The 20,446-nt window shown below is 40.2% G+C and overlaps 1 protein-coding gene across 2 annotated transcripts in view; it reads left to right on the top strand.

Moving 5' to 3' along the window:
* Positions 1-20,446, top strand: part of LOC124174869 (kelch-like protein diablo) — a 135,795-nt gene that overhangs the window by 86,112 nt on the left and 29,237 nt on the right. For both annotated transcript variants that reach the window (XM_046554445.1, XM_046554444.1), the window contains exon 3: positions 12,712-12,990. In XM_046554445.1, the coding sequence (XP_046410401.1) occupies positions 12,784-12,990 (207 nt within the window). In that variant the 5' untranslated portion in view covers positions 12,712-12,783. The remainder of the gene's footprint in view (positions 1-12,711; positions 12,991-20,446) is intronic.

Consider the following 20,446-nt stretch of genomic DNA (forward strand, 5'->3'; position numbering starts at 1 on the left):
CGTACAAAACCACCAATAATTAACGTTTAATTACGCCTCGTACAGTCCGTAGAGATCGTTAAAACGCCCGGCGTTTAATTGATTAATTTTGTTTTTTTTTTTTGACACCGCACTGCTGCGAATCAGACTCCACAGGTAGCCGCTTCACTTATATTACATGCGTATACATGGCATACCATGACAATTGCGTATTATACGGTTTAATCAGGCCCAATTCCGCAACCAGCAGACAGTGATTATTAACTGCAGCAGCCACGCTCCGTCATAATTATCTCAATTATAAATAGTGGGCTTCGAAGCATAAAGCGATCAAGTGCCAGCCACGGTCAAAGTTATGCAAGTCATTCAGGTATGCCATGTCGTGAATTTTTATTTCTGCTATTTTTTGGCACTGCACTGTTATTTTGTCGGTCTTCTTTTAATACACTGAAATTTTTAGTTCCGGTTATCGCTCAGTCCTTAAATATTTTCATTGTTCTACCACAATCGAAAAATATAGTCCTAGGTAGAAAATGAAAATTAGTTTTCTAGCTGTTACCGGAAAGTCTGGTATCCGTTGCTATTCTTTCTCACTAGGATCGCTGTTACTGTATTTTCTTGCAACTGTTGTGAAAACTTAACGCTCGTGCAACGATAAATTGACGTTAAAGCCTTGTTTGACTAAAAAAGTAGAGTAAACCGAACAAATTGATTTTGCGTTGCAATTACAAAAAAATGATCGACGATAGCGCAAAATGGTTAGGCGTACCTCGTTTTTCCCAATTCCAACAATATTGAAACAGTTTTTTAACGATACCTGTTTCGCTGAATTTTTCTAGTTACTAAAACGAATAAAATTTTTCTCAGTGTATGAACCAACCGCTCTCAGATTATAACGCGTGCGAATTAAATTTTAACAGCCAAGGGACCATGCAGTCGTTAGGAATCCACTCCGTATATTCAAAGCGAGTTATCCGTTGGGCAGGAAACGAGGCTTGGTCCGATTCTAATTAACTCTGAATTAAAAATGTCGAAAAACGAAGAGCGAATCGATTTAATCTTCTCATTCGACCAATAAGATTTCCTCGAAGCGCGTTATCCGCCGGCTTTCATAAAAGTTATCCTGTCGCGGCGCGTAACACGGTCGTAAGGGGTTCTAATTAGCGGCGTATTCGACGGTACCTTTGCGAGCATAACCGAGTCGTTTACGGAATGACAAAGTGCCTCGCCTCGCGTCGCTCGCGCGCAGCTGATGTATTAATACGGCGGGATCCGAACCTCGGCTCGAATCGCCTCGAGATATTAAACGTACGCAAGTAAGAACATCGGAAAGACCTCGCGTTCACCGTTCACCGGTATTATAATGCCGCCTGCACGATCGCGGTTACTTATAGTTTCGATAAAGCTGTCTCCTGAATTCTCGCGCCCAATTCGAAAGACCCGCGTCTCCCGATTAATCAATGCACTGCGCCGAACGCACCAGGACTATATCGGACGATGTACGGCCAATCAAGCCTCGTGCCGTGTTTTCGGGAGATTTAATCGACTTGCCACGCGTTAGTTGATTTTTACTTTTCATCGCCCTCGGCGACGCAAGACGGAGTGTTGGTTTCGTTACGAAAATCACTTTTTCTTATTTTAACGAATATTCGCGTTTTCCGACATACAGAGTTCGGAAATCAAGTTTTTAGAAAAAAAATTTTCGATGCGGAAGATACCCCAAACGGCTCGTTGAAGAAATTTTAAACTTACAGGATTTTATAATCAAAAGATGGGCGTAAAAAATTGTCACGTCTCGTTTAATTTGAACTTTCGGTTCTACCGGAAATAAAATCGATTTTCAATGTTTCACCGACAAATGTGTACTTTTTTCTTCTTACTACTTTTTCCGAATAAACGATTATGTTTTTCCCAACTTGTGTACTTTTTTTTTTATGTTTCTAATTTCCATTTTTTACCTAGAACTATATTTTTCTGTCGTGATAAAAAATAAAAAGAGTCAAGGACTCAGCGGTAACCGGAACTAAAAATTACGATACCTGTTTTACTGAATTTTTTTTAGTTACTGTAACAAATGAAATTTTTCTCAGAGTGCCCAACCAAAATCAGTCTCGGCTTCACGAGGAATAACATTTTCAATGTACTAGTTGACGCACAGCAGTTTCACACGAGTGATCCAAGACCCGGAAAATACCACTTCACGAACGCTCTAAACATGAAAAGTTTCTTTGTTTACTCTTCGACGAGAAGCTTCTATATCCGTTGGAACCCTTAAAAGTCATACTGACAAGCTGTCGATGCTGTCATAGCGGATTGTCTCCAGGCATATCTAATAACTAAGACGACAGAAAACTTCCGTCGTAAAAATATAACTGATTAGCACCTTGTTGCATCCCTCTGTCCGAAGATACATTGTACAAAATTAGAGTTACACGGATGTATTATACGTCGTATAATCTTCGTAAATATACATAATACATATCGAAGGATTTCTTTAGGATTATTATAAAGGATGGGCAGACATCAATACCGAGTGCTAATCAGAGGATCAGACCTAGCTTCGAGGCTTTGGGCTTTGGGCTTACCGGAAACCGGAAATCGTCCCCGGAGATTAGCTCCAGTTTTAATTGGATTTACCACTGACGCGGACGTCTCGTTCATGTTTACATGCACGTATATCAGTTATACCATTGTCAAATATTCTCTCCGGATCAGCCAGAGCTAATTAACTATTTATAATTGCCTATGTGTGTGTGATATGTTCGTATCCACGAAAGTTTTCGAAATTTGTATAATTCCGCCTGCTCGATCCCTGAGCAAACTAGATCGATAATTATTTCTGGACGAAAAGAAAAGTTTGAGGGTTAAAGGCGTAATTCTGATACAAATAGTATACTACAAGAAGAAAAAAGAAAAACGTGGTCTTTTATAATACCGAAGAAACGACCATGTGAGATACATGTATGAGTGAGATTCATTTGCATAGTGTAATGACTTGCCGAATGTTTAAATTTTGGAACCGAAAGAAGACTTAGACGTTCCAAAACACATTATTCTTTGAATCGATGAAAGTTTGCAATTAGTCATTTCGAATGAATTAATAAAACAGCATAAAATTCTATCAAAGTTACTCAATATTCGTTCTTCAGCTCTTCCGATAAGAATTTTTCATTGTATCTATGAAGGAAATTTTTATGATTAAGCTTCCAAAGAAAGCATTCGATTTCGGTTTACGAAATTGTCAAGAATAAAAAATACTTTTCGAAGAAAAACTGAATTGAAAAAATTTTTCACCTAATTACAGTTACAGACGCTAACAATTTGTTCATTTCTGCACTATCCGCTATAATATTGCGTGGTAAGTTTCTGATCATCCGTAATTGAGAATACATTTAAGAAAAGAGCCCCCATTCACGTAACTGGTTTCAATCATTACTTTCAACAATCAAGTTTTCCCCAAATCAATTACAACCTGACTAAACATACGCAAAGGAAGGCTTACACTACAGTTTCAAAAGTTTTCAAAATTCATGAAATCACACTGAGAGAAACCTCAAAAACTGATTTTGCGTTGCAACAATCAAAAAAGTATCGACGATAGCGCAAAATGGTTAAGCGTACCTCGTTTTTCGTAAATCCAACAATATTCAAACAATTTTTTTAACGATACCTATTTTACCGAATTTTTCTAGCCACTGTAACGAATAAAATTTTTCTCAGTCCATGTTCCTGAGAAAACAAAACATACAAAGTAAAATATAAGCAAAAAAGAAAACGAAGATTGTAAAGAAATGTAGGAATCGTTTTATTAGCCACTAAACCGGGTGATCAATGCCGTTGCGGATCTCGTCATTCGTCTTGCGCATATGTAGAGACCAAGAGGTGCATATCTGCGTCTGTGTGTTTGTGTGCGTATAAAGCGATGGCGGTGAGATCATGGAAGTTCGTAGCACGAGCGCCGAGGTATTTTCTGGAGGACCCTTTTAGTCCCTCGGGCTAAGGTGTACCCCGTCACGCTACACGCGCCCAAGTATTTTTATAGTCCCGTATTTTTTCCATTATACATTAACCCTCGTCCACCTGTGAACGCGGCGCTGCAACACCGGTTCCGTTTCATTAGTCCCGCTGCGCTCGCGTCTGGAAGGAAGAGGATAATAAAAATAATGATAATAATAATAATAATAACAACAGCAACGACAACAATAAGAAGAAGAAGAAGATGAAGAAGAAGACGAAGAAGATGAGAAAAGAAACGCCGAAGAGATTCGAACGATATTCAAGCGCGTGCCGGTAATTTAGGGGGGCCCGATTACCGGCTCGTATCGAATCGATACTCGAATTGCGTAAATTTCATCGGACGACTGACCGGATATAAATATGATGAAAAGATAGCCGGCACGCGTCGCGCAGGGTCCAGCTGACGGCCGAAGGAAGCTGGGCATAAACGGCAACATGTGTACGCCGGATTTAATCGCGTCCTCAAACACGATCCGGTGACTTTCTACCGAATGCCGTTTACCGTTTCCCGACCCGAGGATCCGCCCTGTTCCTCCGACAATTGGAAGGAAGAACCAGAAAGTTTCACAATCAGACCCGAGATCTCGTCTACCTGAATCCGCACAGGATGTAGGTACGCAATTCACGATCGAACAAGTGTGTTCGCAAATCGATGATGAGAGATAGTTTCGTCGTGAATTTGTGTAAATTTTCTTCATCGTTAGGGAAAAGATTCGAATATTGTGTGATTTTTCGATTGCTCGAATGGTGTACAAAAAATCACTATATTTACTAATGAAATTCGGACAAAGTGATAAAGTAAAAGAGTATCCCAAAGTTCAAGTTGAAGTCAAATTAACCGTTTGACCGGCACGGCATTTTTCATTATTCATAATCGAACTGGCAAAGTCGAAAAATTAAGCCACTCACGTAATATTTGGATTATGGGGATGTTTCAAGTCGCTGAATCGATTTTGGGGGTTATTAATACGGTTTTCCAACTCCCGTGGTTAATTTTTCGATTTTTCCGATTCATCAGAAATCGTTTTTAAATTATTAAATTGGGGCAATTGCAGCAGATACTCTATTTTTTTCTACTACTCTCAACCCCTGAAATTGGAGATGAGGGTGAATTTCATCAGCTAACTACGGGGTTAAGACTTACTTACAAACTCGAATACAATATAGGTAACTCATATATTTCCAAAGTATTTATTTTTTCGTTCATCATATTGGGTAGGCCGTTTTAAGTCGGCCATTATACAATTTGCAAGTCTAATTGAAAAATCATAATCAGTGAGGAAAAAAATCGCCTATACATTTTTCAAAACTTTCAAAACCGATTAAACAACAACAAGTCGTTTTTGCTCAACCATATCGAGTCCACGATATTGAATTTCAAAATTTTTACTTCCGATCAGTAATCAGTAACGGCAAAAACCCCTCTATAAAGTTTTTCTGAAATCTCTGTAACATATGAACATTTGTAACCATTTTGGATCGGCCATTTTGGATCCGCCATATGGAATTTTGCAATTCTATTGTCAGATTCAGATTCAGTGACCTCAAAAACCATTGTACACCAAGTTTCATTCAAATTGATTGAAAAACAAGAAAGTTATTCGATCTGATCATACATGATACGTAAGCAGAATTGGCAAAACTTTTTTTTGATCATGTATGATACAATGCCAGTCAACCGGTTAATGATTAATTATTTTCGTTCTGTTACAAAGATGAATTTTTCGTAACGGGCTTGTGCGATCATCCCTATTCAAGTCTGCGAAATTTTTTTACGTTATATTTCAATCCCGTGAAAGAATTTTACGAAATCGATGCCCGAGGCTTTTGTCATGGGAGAAAAGTGTTCGTGTCTCTTCACCTGCTTGAGGTGGCGTGAATTATACTTAATGCACGACGACGAATTACGTATTGCGCAAGCTTGAGAAACAACTTGCGTATAACGTGTAACATTTTCCGTCTGTCAATAGAATATGGGGCAGCCTTCAAGTGTGTCAAGATAAAGTATATTCCTTGTTTAAAGACTCAAGACCTACCTCACGCAATCGATGAATTACATAAACGTTGCTTGGGGGAAAATATTTAGGTTGGTTTCATGTTTGACGTCCTTTCTAGACGGTATCTAAATTATTTGAAAATCATTGGTCTTTGGTACAATTGGTAAAAATCAAAATTAAACCGAATGGAGGCTTTGAGGACGTGTTATAACTGAAAATTTGCTCCCGAAATCCGGAACCAAAATTCGACTACACCGTGTAGTGTTCCCAAAAAACTATTTCAAACTATGCGCGAAGAATACAGAAAAATATATGAGAAATTTTCGGAACTACTTTCGTAATACTCAGATATTCGTGGATTTTATTTCAACATAGATGACGGTCATTAATTGAACAGAATAATTTCTGTCCTACTATATTAATAAGTGCAATTCGTTTACTATATTTTCACTTGTCCAACCCGAAGCTCTGTGAACTGGATTAATCTTTACCGTTAACGGTACCAAAATTCATGTAACATATTAACCGTCAAAACGTAAACTGCATGCAGTAGCGGTAGAAAGAAGCCGATACGTAGGGTCAGAGCGTCGGAGATGGGGAAAAGAAGAAGAAGAAGAAGAAGAAGAAGAAAGCGAGGTCCATAAGAGTTTCGTTTGGTTCTTATTTCGCGAAAACCGGGTAAATTGCATGCGTGAAATTGTTGAATAGAGGATCACTGATGCAGAGCGGAAGGCCTCAAGATATGGGTCAAATTCTGCTGTATAATTACCAGCATTAACCACCGTGATTGCAGGCCACTTGGAAGGTACGAGTTTCAGACGACGGTTGTCACCCGAAGCGTTGCTGATTTCAATTTCCTTCTCATACGTAATTACCCACTCGCTACCACACCGCCGTCCCATTTCCCGCCACGATTTTATATGCATTTATGCACAAACGCGTGGGTAGGAAATGCCGCAGGGCAGACCGACCGCCAAACAGGATAAAGTGAACATTTTTAATGCTCGATCATTTTCAATCGCCTCGCGTTTCAGCTGTTTACTGAAATAAAATCGATTTTTCGTCGGAACTGTTCGGGGTTTACTTTTCATGCTTTACCATGAGAAAGAATTTACAACAAACAATCATCGCACGCGGTACTGAAACAGTATACTTTTTCCGAACAACGGATTATATTATTATAAAACTTTACTGAAATACTCGATGCGTTGATAAAGATTTTTGAAAAAAATTCTCCAAAATACTAATCGTGATTATGTAAATGAACGTCGCTGAACATGCCCAGAAAGATATTCCGATGCAGTTTTTGCAGACGTTTGAATAAATAGTTTTTCCCTATTTCTTCATGTGGAATAATACTCGTACTTGGTCGTTCCTTGAATTACTGCGCAGCTAACAATATATGGAATAAGGAAAGAAAGGATGAAAGATAGAAGTGGAGGTCCGAGCCTACTTGTCTGGACAAACGGAAGGGTAAAAGCCGCACTCGTATTGGGGCATCAATGCTGCATCGGAGGGCTGAAAAGTGCATGTCTTAAGGACCGCATTCGCTCAAGTTCCGAGTCACGATTATCGGTAAAAACATACCGGTACGTACGTTCAGGCCTCAACTTCTGTGCAAAATGTACTTATGGTACCAACTTGAGAGAAGCTTCTGCCGTAACACATCATTACACCCATGAATTTCGTTGTATTATTCATCGATCCGAGACATCTGCAACAACCCAGAATGCTTTACGGCGGTAAGTTTTCAGCGTAAGACGGCCGCATTTAAGGAACGGGGTATAATCATTGTCTCCAACGTGAAATGATGCACTAGTCCAAGAAGATATCTTTACCTCCCCATCAAAAGCACGCGGCTGCTATCGTATCTAGGTATCAATGATAAATTGATTATTAGTTATGCCATCCGTAAGATTAATCATTATTAAATGATGTAAGCGTGTGGTTTACGCTTGGAGACAATAGTGAGATGCGGGTTCTGGTCGCATTAGTTTGTAGAGTCTTAGTTGGATTTTAATTCTACAATTAGTTTCGACGTAACAATGTACGTTGGATTCGAGATGAATTGAAAAGCTTCGTCGGACACAAACGGTCTTCGTCAAGGAAAGTTGAATGATTTTTTATCAATCCCAAAATGTATAATGTATTTTCACATTACAGTTGTATCGATAGTTAAGAACCAGAAGGGCACGACTGATTTCCTGATTACCAGCGATTTCGATTGATTGCGTGCGATTTCATGCGATTCTCGATGTCGTGTGTGATTTCAGGGAATTCCTTACGATTTCAGGTGATTTAACAATTTTAAAAACTAGTTCACGTCGCTTTAAGGTGATTTCATACTTAATCGAACGATTTCGAGTACATTTTCATCCAATTGTTAGAGATCAGGTGATTTTCGATGATTTCATGACAAGATGGGACAATCCATGGTTTTCATCTACGATGTGTTACAGGTATTATTTTATATGAAATAACGTAAGGTGTGACATCTTGCTCCTAAATCAACGTTGAAAAAATAAAGTAAACAATTTCGTTCGCGATATAAATTCGTATAAGATATATTTTTGGATTCACCAATCAATTATGCTGAATACGCGCTAATCGGTTATTGAGATTACAAAGTTTTCATAAAATTGAAGCAAGCACGAACACCCGATATACACGAGAAAGCGAGGGAGAAAGGATACCTTCGTAAAGTCGAATCTGATGTTGAAATCTTTCATTTTGCATGATATTTGTTCTACGGCGAAACAGGTCTATCGGTACATCGGTGACAATGTGATTTCATTGAATTTCCGTACGATTTCAAGCGATTTCCAGCAATTTCAAACGATTTTCAAGTGATTTTGCGAAAGACTTTATGATTCCCGAAGACTTGGCATGATTTCAAGTGATTTTCAATAATTTACCCCATTAAAAAGAGCTTGAATCGATTTCAGTAGGCAATGTACAAGTGATTGCACAAGTAAATAACCGATTTTCCGATTTGCGGAATTCGATCGGTTTTTGTGATATGATTTTTTTTAATTATCATTATTATAGCGTACGCCCTTGTATGGGAGTAAAATCAACGACTGCTGAAAAACGTTTGGTTACGCTCTTCTCTAGACCTCGATATTATTGCGATGTATTCGTAATTTCTTCGTTGTGCAGAAACTTTATGACGGGAGAAATTATTGTGTGAATAAGTTAATCGTCTTTGTTCCTTGCGCTGTAAACATTATTCTGAAGTTTCCTGTCTTCAACGCAACGTTTCCTCCAACTGTTCTTCCCTTTGTCCGCGGTGTATAAAAACTTTCCTGAATTTATCTAACATTTGATGCCGAAAAATTTGACTCCTGTGTCTGACAAGTTTTCAGTATCATTTAGCGTCTCATCTTCACTGGTCTCTAAACGGGTCTTTACCAATATATCCAACTGTGTTCCTTCGATGTGTTGTACAGCCGTGTTTTTTTTTTTTTTTTTTTTTTTATTTCTTACGCTCGTTTTCCGGGCAGATTAGGACTCAGCCCGTTTAATAGAGTGTAGCTGAAGCTCAATAAATTACATTTAAATATTGAACCTGATACAGGCGAAGTCGAGCATGGGAGCACGGAGCCAGGCGGAATCTGGTAAACATAGACCTGAGATAATAACGGTCGATAAAGGGCCGTAAATCACTTTGGGATCTATGCTGCAATATTATATATATGTATATATACGCATAGTCGCTACTAGCGAGTACAACGAACCGTGAACGCGACCCGCATGAATTGTAAAACACTTACGACTTGAAGGGTCGAGGAAGATCCTGCGCCGACAATTATACCCGGACTTGTCCAGGGAACATGATGATAGTTACAACAATCGACGACTGTCTACGGACCGACTTGCGATGATAAAATTGACTCGCGAGCTGACCGATGGCAGCCGCAGCAGCACCAATCTTCACCTGATTTTCTCTGACGTCGGATCGTGATAATTATACACCTTATTGCAGGAGTAAGTACTCGTGTACCAGAGATGGAAGTGCGCGCATCCTACCGACGATTACGGACAATTAGAACGGCGGTAAATCTTTCTCGGTTCAGGTGATTGTTAAGAATTTCCGCGATAAATTCATCGTATAAGACATTCGAATTTTAACGCCTCGGAAGCGCACCTTCAAAGTGTCTGTAAATTTATTTAATAGCAGGGCATTGCTGGGGCTAATTACATCCCTTGTTTTACGTTTAATAAATTACAACCGTACCGCGTTCAACATTTTTTTTTTTTTTTTTGCCTGTTTCTTACCCGCCTAAGATGTGGATATGGAAAACCGGTATCAAGGGACAGGCAGCAGCCCTTCATCCTCTTCAATTTCATCTTATTAATGGGCTGTAATCGTTACGTGAAGCAACTTCTGATCTTCAAAATCCTGTTTGGAAAAATCTCGGATCATATGCCGTACCGATTGAACCTCCCGGAATTTTAAATCCCGTTGCAAAACCGTTGTGCCAGATATGGTCCGTGACAATCGTTTAGCTCTTCGCGTATTTATTCTAAAAAAAAGTTGATATAAAACAATGTTGAAAAACGCGTGATAAATATGAAAATATCTGCTTGACAATTAAAATCGATCGCATGAACACGCGATGTTGCTTAGAGTTCGCTTTACAGTTGATGTGAAACACAATCCAGCAACCCAAATATCATCGATTTCTCTTAGACCGATCGCGAGATAACGCGTGTGTTTGTACACAATCGTTAACATACGACTCCTTCGATTCTTCTAAACATCAGCTACGATCTGAATGGCGAAAAAAATGTCTAAAATCACTTTCGAAATTAAGAAGAGAATTTGATGCGTTCATGCTTCTCAAAAAGCATTCGTTTCATTGCACGGAAGGAACGGAATTCTTGAATCATACAAATATATAATATAACTCTAATGGTATAGTTAATGCAAAAGTTTTTATTACAAATGTCGTTATCTGTAACAATGATTGAACTCTTGACTCAACAAAACATAAACTACAACAAAATCGAATGGTTTTCGTACAACAATTTCATATTTTTAAAACAAATTTTTACTCATCTTAATCACACATTTTATTGATACAAAATTCACGTTAATGCAAAGAACTCGCGCGATGTTATCTTGAATGAATTAATAGTCATCGTGATCATTTAAAGGCTTGATTAAATTATATATATATTAAGTTGTCACAGATATTTCGTCCGACAAAAGCATTTTGTTGAACTAAGTAAGTATTATGTTTGCCGCATTTGAGTATAACATTTAGTTCAATCAAACGAATATCACTTGACTCAAAAAATCATTTTCCTCCGCGTTTGTTTCTGTTTCTGGTGTGCAATGGTGAGAAAATTGCGCTTCCACACCAATGCTCTATCCTGTTAAGATTCTGATGATTTCGAACGTGGCTAAAGGACAGAAAGAGAGACCGTTAAGGATCCGTTCCTAATGCAATAAAATAAATATAGGCGCGTGAGTTTTTTATCAGACGAAACTGCTCTTCCCATCACCAGAGTTCCAGTTTGACCGTCACGGAACGATTAAGATATAATTTTCCAAAGGCAACTAATTAGTAATTAGTTTCCAGAGCTCTTTCACTTTCCCTCTCTCTTTCCGCCGGGATCACGAGACGTCTATCCTGTCGGCTAATAACGCGGTGTTCATCGTTCACCGTTCGTCGTTCACAACCGGTACCTGGAGAAGAGAGGTTATGACCAATACTGCTGCCAAGAAGTGCACCTTGCGCCTCGCGCCATCGCATAACTCAGTGTTAATGGTTAGTTGGCTCTCTAATGAGTAGGAGCAGCACCCTGCGGCTTCTGCCCGCGTTGATAGAGCCTTAACAGTCTCTGCACAGTGAAAAGTATCAACTCTCATCGGGACGACTCGTGCGTGCGCCAGCTCACTCTTCATACCACAGCTTTAACAGCTTCATGAATTTATGCCTCAGCATCGCGAGCTATTATACGATCCGGATAGTTAATTATTTTACATCGTACAGAAAATACCAACCGAACTTTCAGCGGCTGGTATAAACCTGCCCTACGTCCCATACGTATACAATTTTTATTACATCAACGCATGCATCAGGAGACAGATTTTTCAACGCACAACGTCCGCTCACAAGTCGAATTCAAATGAACGAATCGGAGAGTATGAGCTTAAAGCCAATTCAATGGTGATAACTTTATGGTGAAAAATCGCTAATTTGCGAAGCCTTTTAAACCCAGGAAAAGTTTTATCCTTCGGAACTAAGTTCCTCGATATTACATTTACAAAAGTTTCATTTTCTACCCCGTGCCATCAAACATTGTTAAATCTAACCCAAAAGAGTTCGTTTTTACTGTGAAATTTGAGTAGTATTGCACTAACACTGGAATTATGTCCAGCCCTTTGAACGAAGGTCGATTAACGTACAGCATTAGCTTCTCTCCCTCTCTGTGCTTCTGCGGTCCCCCCTGTACACCCGCCATCACTGGTTCTGAATCTCGTTCAAAAATCCTTCACTTCGAATCCCGTCGTACCCGGGGTGCCCCTTCAACGTCATGGGCTTTGATTCGTTAGTATACCCTGCATGAATTGACCTCTGCGACTCGGGAGCAGAGGTGAATCGTATTTGCGCATGGCACCCTCCGGAGATGATCTCTTTTGAAGAAATACCTCAAAGTCATTGAAGGTAATTGGAGTGGCACATGATCACGGTTGGTTTTGTTGCAGGACGGATGATCTCTGTCGTGGGAAATCGACGCTCGTGGTCCTCGCCACCTTTTCAAACTCGAAACTCTTCCGATGCAAGCCGTTCATCCCGCACGGCTTCACAGGTGGATCGTTTCGCCTCATCGTTCGTGCGTAATGATCGTTTCCAGTCGTCTAATCCTCCCGTTAAATTTCAACAAACCAACGACGCACACGTGCTCCTTTTCTGTCACGACTTTCCAGTACCGTCCATCCCACAACGTCTTCGGAGCACGTGTTCCACTGCAAGTGCCAGAACAGGTATGAATAGAATTACATACCAGGCTCTTAAAACGCCTGCAAGACACGGTGTGATACAGGAAAACAGGTGGATCGGTGCCATATACCCTCATCCTTTCGAGACTTGCTTACACGGTTCTTTAGACTCTTAAAATTTCATGGTGCGTGCTGACAAGTAACATTGCTAATTGTAAATAGGAGTAAATGAGCAGAACCTTGAAGAATACATTGGTCAGATGCTATCTGCTTCAACGGTCTTTTGAAATTGTTAGGTACACGCGTTCGATTGCTCGCTGTGAGAACTGAACCGAAGAAGAATACACACTCGAAACAAGTGCGTACGAGGACCGCACGTGCATCTTATGGAAAACGTCTACGTCCCTGTTCGTAGCCTGCATGGAACGAAACGGTGTTCCAAACGGCAAGTTCGTTTCTTGGATAACTGTACACGTGAAACTGAATTACTCGAGATCGTGAAATGTACTTCGATCCTTTCGTGTAGGAAAAATTGGATTGAAAGCTAGGCAAAAATATTTTCCGCACAAAGTATATGGCTGAAAGTACGTATTACATGTGGAACCCATTCCTTGAACGTTGAGTGGTTTAAATCGAAGCGACTGTTTTTTTGTTGGAACGAAAGTTACTGCTATGGCGAATCATCAGCCAATTAGTAATTTTTGTCGACAATGAATTGGGTCTCAATAAGTCACTGAGGCGGAGTACGCCGGTGTATGCGTGTGGTATAACGAAATCACGATAAAGGAGTAACGTATGAAGTTGGAAAGAAAAAAGCTGAAGTAGCGGTTCTTCGTATAAAAGGACCGGAGTAATTTGCGCTGGTTTCGGTAACGGCGCACAAATGGATGCCCTGAAGGAACCAAGCAGGATCGGGGATTTCGAGCTCCCGTTCGAGATGCACCGCATTGCAACCTGCACCGGTGCCACAGTCTTGATCTTCAGCTGGCGCCCATCTATGGAGGCATATAACGTATAACAAGGTTTTGTTGTTTGCAACACAGGACGTTTATGTGGCGAGGTCTTGAGATGCGAAAACTCCAGCGATGCCGCAGAGAAAGAGGGCCGTGATTGGACAAATCCACTTTTTACTCAGCGTCGTTTTGACTTGGGTCACGTCACTCACTTTGATTGTGATAATCAGTCACGGCCTCCGCCACTGAGTCTTGTTCATCGCTTTATACCGCCTTTTGTCGCGGACGTTCGACCGACGGAGAAAGAGAAAGACGAGATGGACCAAAAGAAATCCCAAGATCGCAGGAGCGGGACGAAGAAGCAGCGTCGTTGCTATTCTGATCCAGATCTCGAGACGGGCACCGCTCATACCCGCTACCCTCGAAATTTCTCGAACCTCCTGCCCCACTGCTGCATGCCCACTGCACTCAAGATGTTGGGTAAGTGGCATCGAAAGTCACATCAACGCGGTGAAAGATATCCTTACGATTTATCGGTGACACCATTCCGGACGATCAGTTATCGCGAACACGTATAACAAAAGGATCAAACTAACGTAGTTAGTGACAATGCATGCAGGGTGAAAACAAACTAATAGTCAAGCAAGTAAAAAGACTCGCGATTGCTATGCAGCTGTACTCGCCAGTCAGTGATGAACGTTTTTTCATTCACATGGCAAATGTCTTTTAATTACTCTTGTTTGAACATTGACGTTTTTATTAGGCACGAAATTATGCAATCGAATATTAAAGCCTTTCAACCTTACGCTGTAAAACATGGTCGTGTTAAAAGTGACAAGTATTGGCCAGTATGGACTAAAATAGATCAATTTTTGTGGTCAATTCGGGAATTCAACATCAGTTAGTGGGATATTGACATCAGACAGTATTATGGATTGACGCTAAACTGAAGTCTATTGAAGTCGATACCGGATTTTCTCTTACAGTGTATCAAGCTTCACGCCAAAAAGTGCCCAGAAACACATTATAATTGTCATGCCTAACTCTATAGGTGACACTTCGTTCGAAAAGATCGTTTCCAAACCAAGAAGACGTCGAGCCATACTGCAAGCGGAATGGCGAATGGTAATTTTCAATATTTCTCACGGTATGCATCTTTCCGATCGAAGCGGGCATATCGTTGGATTAATACCTTGTACCCATATGCGTGCCCCGCACCTGCACCGCGTAGAAACCCACCTAGGAAGTATATTAGAAGCCCGACGTAGTTTCTCCCCACAGGGTGAATTCCACCGTCGGGGTAAACTAAAAATTAAAAGTATCCTCATGTCCGTCCGAAGTTGTTTAGCGTGTATCATAAGCCAACACGTATCCCCTTCCAAATACCCACGGGAGGAGCGGTGCTTATCTGTCTCCAATCGATCGGGCATAGCTGACTTCCGCTAAAAGCCTTAATTTATTCAACATTTCCACCAACGACCTGCTTCTTCATCAAGATACTTTCTCACGCGACTTCACTTCGCTCATTGCACCACCAGAGCGCCCCTTGGACTACCTACCGGCTCGCAATCAGCTCGATATCGACTCCCTTCATCAATGGTACCGCTCCATTTCCTGTCTCAACGTTATTGCATGATTTACCTTCGCCAGCAACTGTAGGAATAACTCGCACGTCTTTCGATAGTCGACGTCAATTGGTTCAAGACTTGTACGAACTGTCAAAAGCACCGAGCTACTCTTAAAATTCATCAAGTGAGACAGGTTGGACCATTTTTGTTCACATAAATTCTATTCCAGTGATTTAAAAGCAAGTAGGGCAAACTGTTTCACCTTGACCATAGTCTACCTTGAAATACCTTACATATTTAGGGGTATAGCACGTCAACAGTTGTGTAAAATAAATTACAAACCTAAACTCGGTTCATTTTCTCCGGTCGAACAACGTTTATCGTGATTTGAATATTTTTCATTACACCAAAGCAACTATTTTAGAACTTCACTCGTTCGAATATTTATTCATGTGAACACAACATTCACAACGTAATTCCAAGAAAATTTAACTCTATCACTATCTAACCTCAAAACAAAGTGTAGAAGAAAACAGTGAATCATTGAATATACAAATAAGAATATAAGTTTCTGTAGTTTACAAAGCGAGCCACGACTTTACTGGAACTTAAATACTCCAAACAGACGTACGGTTGGATAAACAATTTGGTGGTAAATTATTGTAACTTGGATATTTTAGAACGGTCGAACTATGACCAGAAATTGAAAAAAATTGAGAACTCAATTTTCTAACATGGTAAATATGATTCAGTGAAGATTTAACGATATGTACTGAAGATCCAATGAAAGCAAACTTACTACCAATTGTACCTAATTCTTTTCCAGCAGCTGAAAGAATTAAGTAGTTTCGCTGAATGACTTTCTACGTGCATGTATGTAAAATGACGCCCATATAATTTGTCACAGCTTATACCTGCAGGATTATTTAACATACAGGCAATATAATTCAATAATTAATATTGTTCCACCAGTTACCAATGGTCTGCGATAAAATGATAGTTTCTAAGTTTCCCACGTAAAATGCGGGCATCTTACGTATACATATAGTGAACATTAATAGCTATACACGCGGCACAGACGCGCCCTATTCCAGAAATTTGTTCACACGGTTGAGTAGACGTTGGAAATGGAAAACGAGACAGGACTCGGTTGCCCAAGTCGATATGCATTCTCTTACACCTGCAAAAGTTTGCATATAATTGAATTAATTGTTCCCGAGGGTTGAAAATCATCCGTATATACATATGGAATAAACTAGGCAGCGCGTTTCTCAAGGTAAGCATATGCGAGATCACGCGGCACCACGTGCATTCATTATAATATTCTTGAAGAAAAGTATACCGCGAGTTCAATGAGGCGGTAGATATTAAACCGATACCGTTGACCACTTCCGGTTCATCGGGAGCGAGCCAGAGAGCTCGGCGGACTTGAAATTTATTATATTAGACCGGGAGGTACGGTACGCGTCCTTAGATCCAGGGACCATAAATCGGGTTCGGACGGTGAACCAAAACCCCGTGGAATTACGACTCGTGAGAGGGATGAGCGCGATCCCTATCGGAAGCCATATTAGCCGTACGAAACGAAATGAGCTGCGGTGTCTCGACGATTTTACCTCGTCGCGTGGGACAAACCTGCAGACAACTCCCCGCACTGTCGAGGTTCAACGACTCCCATATTTCGAGAGACCTCGGACCAAATCTGCATAACGGAATTAAACCAGGGCAGGTGCCGGCCACAATGCAGGAATCGGGTTTCACGAGACTTGGGGCATACATTAGGGGGCGGAAATAAGGGCGCTTTATTTTACTTGCTTATCTTGATGTTTTATTCTTCTAATCAGTCGCTGTAATTTGCAGTAAGGTCAAATTTTATCTCCGACACTGCGGGAAAGAAATTTTGTAACAAAAATAGAAAAGGGAAGCAGTGGGATGGGAGTCAATTGAAAATGTGATACACACCGTGCAATTTCATTTACACACTTTTACACAATAAAGGAGAGAACGATATGTGTCAACATATTTACTCTCGGAGTCCAGGCGCCGAATTTATCGCAATCAATTTCCTACCCCAGCAGCCGTGCCTGCTTGGCTGAATATGAGTTGTGAAACTGGTAAATTTGCATCGAATCGTCTATGACAAGTGAAATTGCGGGACATCGGCATACCTTGTGTTGAGTGAAATGGAGAAGACAAAAATTGATATCGTGAAGTACGAAGTTATATTTCGAAAAAAATATGGCAGATCTTCATATTCTGTGGGTTACATATTTAGCAATTGCCTCATAACGTAAGAACTTCTTCGCTCACTTCCATTTTGTGTAACGTGTAAACAATCATTGCGTATAATATTGTACATACGTTTTAGCAAGTGTCAAAAATCAAATTGGTAAATGACTGTACGTATTGTAATATTCTGAAGAACCAGAAACCTTTTTCGGTGAAACAGCAACGACTCTTTTCTTAATCACTGCACTGAAAAAAATTTCATTTCTTATGGTAACTAGAAAAATTGTGTTACACAGGTATCGTTAAAAAACTGTTTGAATATTGTTGGAATTACGAAAAACAAGGTACACTTAACCATTTTGCGCTATCGTCGATCCTTTTTTGGCAATCGCAACGCAAAATCGTAGTAAAGTAAAGCGAAGCTGTGTCTGTACTTAAACGCGGGATCTAGACCGGTCGAGTAGTCTCAAAATATTTAAATAAATATATTTAATAAGGACAGCGATTGTCAAGATTGTGCAATAACTACTTTGGAACGAATAAAACATCGAAAAACGAACCCGTGGCCACGCGCTGAACCATCTGTTGTCGTTGGAGACGACGTCGCGATACGACGATGAACCGTACCATATGCTATCCCGGTCAAAACCCGGGTCCTCCTCCTACTCCTAGCCTCGCAAAATTGCTTCAGCATATTGTACGTAAATACATGTACAAGTGCGTATATCAATTTTATACATCCGTGTAAACGAAGCTAACGGATTTCGGAGCAAAAAGCTCGTTAAGGGGATTTCGGAGCGCCGACGAAGTGAGCAAGTTGTATTTCAAATTTTTGTTTTTCGTACCAAGAGTAATGAAATCGCTCCAAGCTTTGGAAAATGACCGTGTTTGCAATTTTTGCTTCGGCGGTTAATGAGAAAAGTTCGAACAATTAACCAAAACGGTTTTCAACTCGCTTTGAAGTATCATGCGCTGAGAGAAATCTTGAGTTTTGGTCACCGTTCAATCCTTGACTATTTTCGTTTTTTACCACAATACAGTTCTAGGTAGAAAATGAAAATTAATTTTCTAGCTGTCACCAGAAAGTCTAGTATCCGTTGCTATTCTTTCGTTATTTCGAATAGAAATATGCAACGACAAATAATTTTTCGAAACGAATTCTCGATATCGAATGATTATTTCCAAAACTCTAAAGTATTTTTTCTAAATTTTTAAACAAACAGCATAACCTGAACGACACGATACATCGCGACATGGTTCCAGCTGCTAACTGTTTACTTATGTGTCAAAATCCGTTATTCGAAAATCTTACATATTTTTTTACAGAGAACAAGTCCTACGACATTTCCAAGTCAATTATACAATAAAAAAGGAAAAAAAAAGTACGGTCTTCAAAGAAATAAAACGCTGTTATTAATTTCACCGTTCATAATACAATTTTAACAGAAATCAACTCATATGTCAGACTTCAAGGTAAATCATCAGGAATCAATACGCGCGTTAATAATAATCATTTAAAATTTCATCATCATCGCTGTTATTCACATTTCCCTTGCTGAAAATAAAATCCGTTTTACCGTGCTTCAATCTGTTCATAATTTGAATTAGATGCGTTATCCAATGACTGATTTTTCTCTTCGAGATGTCTGTCCTCGTAAATGACTATCCTCGCCCCCCTCCAAGCGTGAGGCAACGAGTCCCTTCCTACTTCGACTTCATCGGGAGCCACGGTCCCGTTGTCGACGAGGCCGAAAACCGGGATCAGGAATCTTGATTTAATCGGTGCCGACTCGGGTGTTTCCCACGCAGAGTATCCCGATCCGACGAAATTGCGTTTCGGCGTTGATACCTACATCAAAGGTGAGTTGCGCCCAGGGGCTTTGCGCCATAAAGAACCGAGCACCTCGATCCAGTATGCAAATACGTTACATACGTGTACAGTTAATCTCTGCTTGCCGTTTGCGTGATGCAGTGATATCTTGTAACTCTCGGTTTACGCCATATTATTTAAGCAATTGCGGCTTACTCGACCGACGCCACGATATCCAACGTCGCGAGTAATTTATTTATTATAAATATGCACAGACTTGCACCTTGAGGCGTTCCCCGCTACCGCACCTTGAGAATTGTCTGTAATTATCAGGCGGACACATGTTTTCCTCAACTGATTTTTTTTTTTTTTTTTTGCCGGTTTGTTCCTTTCCTCAAACTCCCTTTCGCGCTGCAGATCGGATTAAAAATTCGCGGGGATTTAACCACGAGTCGAGCGGTGCTATGTATAATGAAAAAAGTTAGCAACGGATGGATGTAGCGGAGACGAGAATAATCAACTATCTTAGACTAAGATCGGAAAAATGATGCCACTTTTTATTGAAGGAACGTGTCAATACAAAAGTATGACGCTTTCTCTTTGGTCGAATTTTGTTCCTATGTTACTGAAATTTTACAACTTAGTCCTAGAATTATTTGCATCTTGACTCTGATGGAAACTTGTTCAATCCATTTAATAAGCAAGTCCTTGACTCGATTCTGACGTTCGATTCAAATTTTTTGCATAAAAGAAAAATGCCGTGCTCCAAGAACATCAAAAGCAAATCTTGCAAGTATCGTTACTTTAATATAAAAAATCGGGGGAAGTCTCAAGCTTCATCGAATCGTCTCGAGCCACTCCACCCTCCATTTGTCTCAATCGATAAAGAAGAGGTGGTGGTTATTTGTCCGAGTGGACAAAGAACCACTGTGGATACAGTA

Source organism: Neodiprion fabricii, chromosome 2 (genome assembly GCF_021155785.1).
Source record: "Neodiprion fabricii isolate iyNeoFabr1 chromosome 2, iyNeoFabr1.1, whole genome shotgun sequence".
Lineage (NCBI taxonomy): Eukaryota > Metazoa > Arthropoda > Insecta > Hymenoptera > Diprionidae > Neodiprion > Neodiprion fabricii.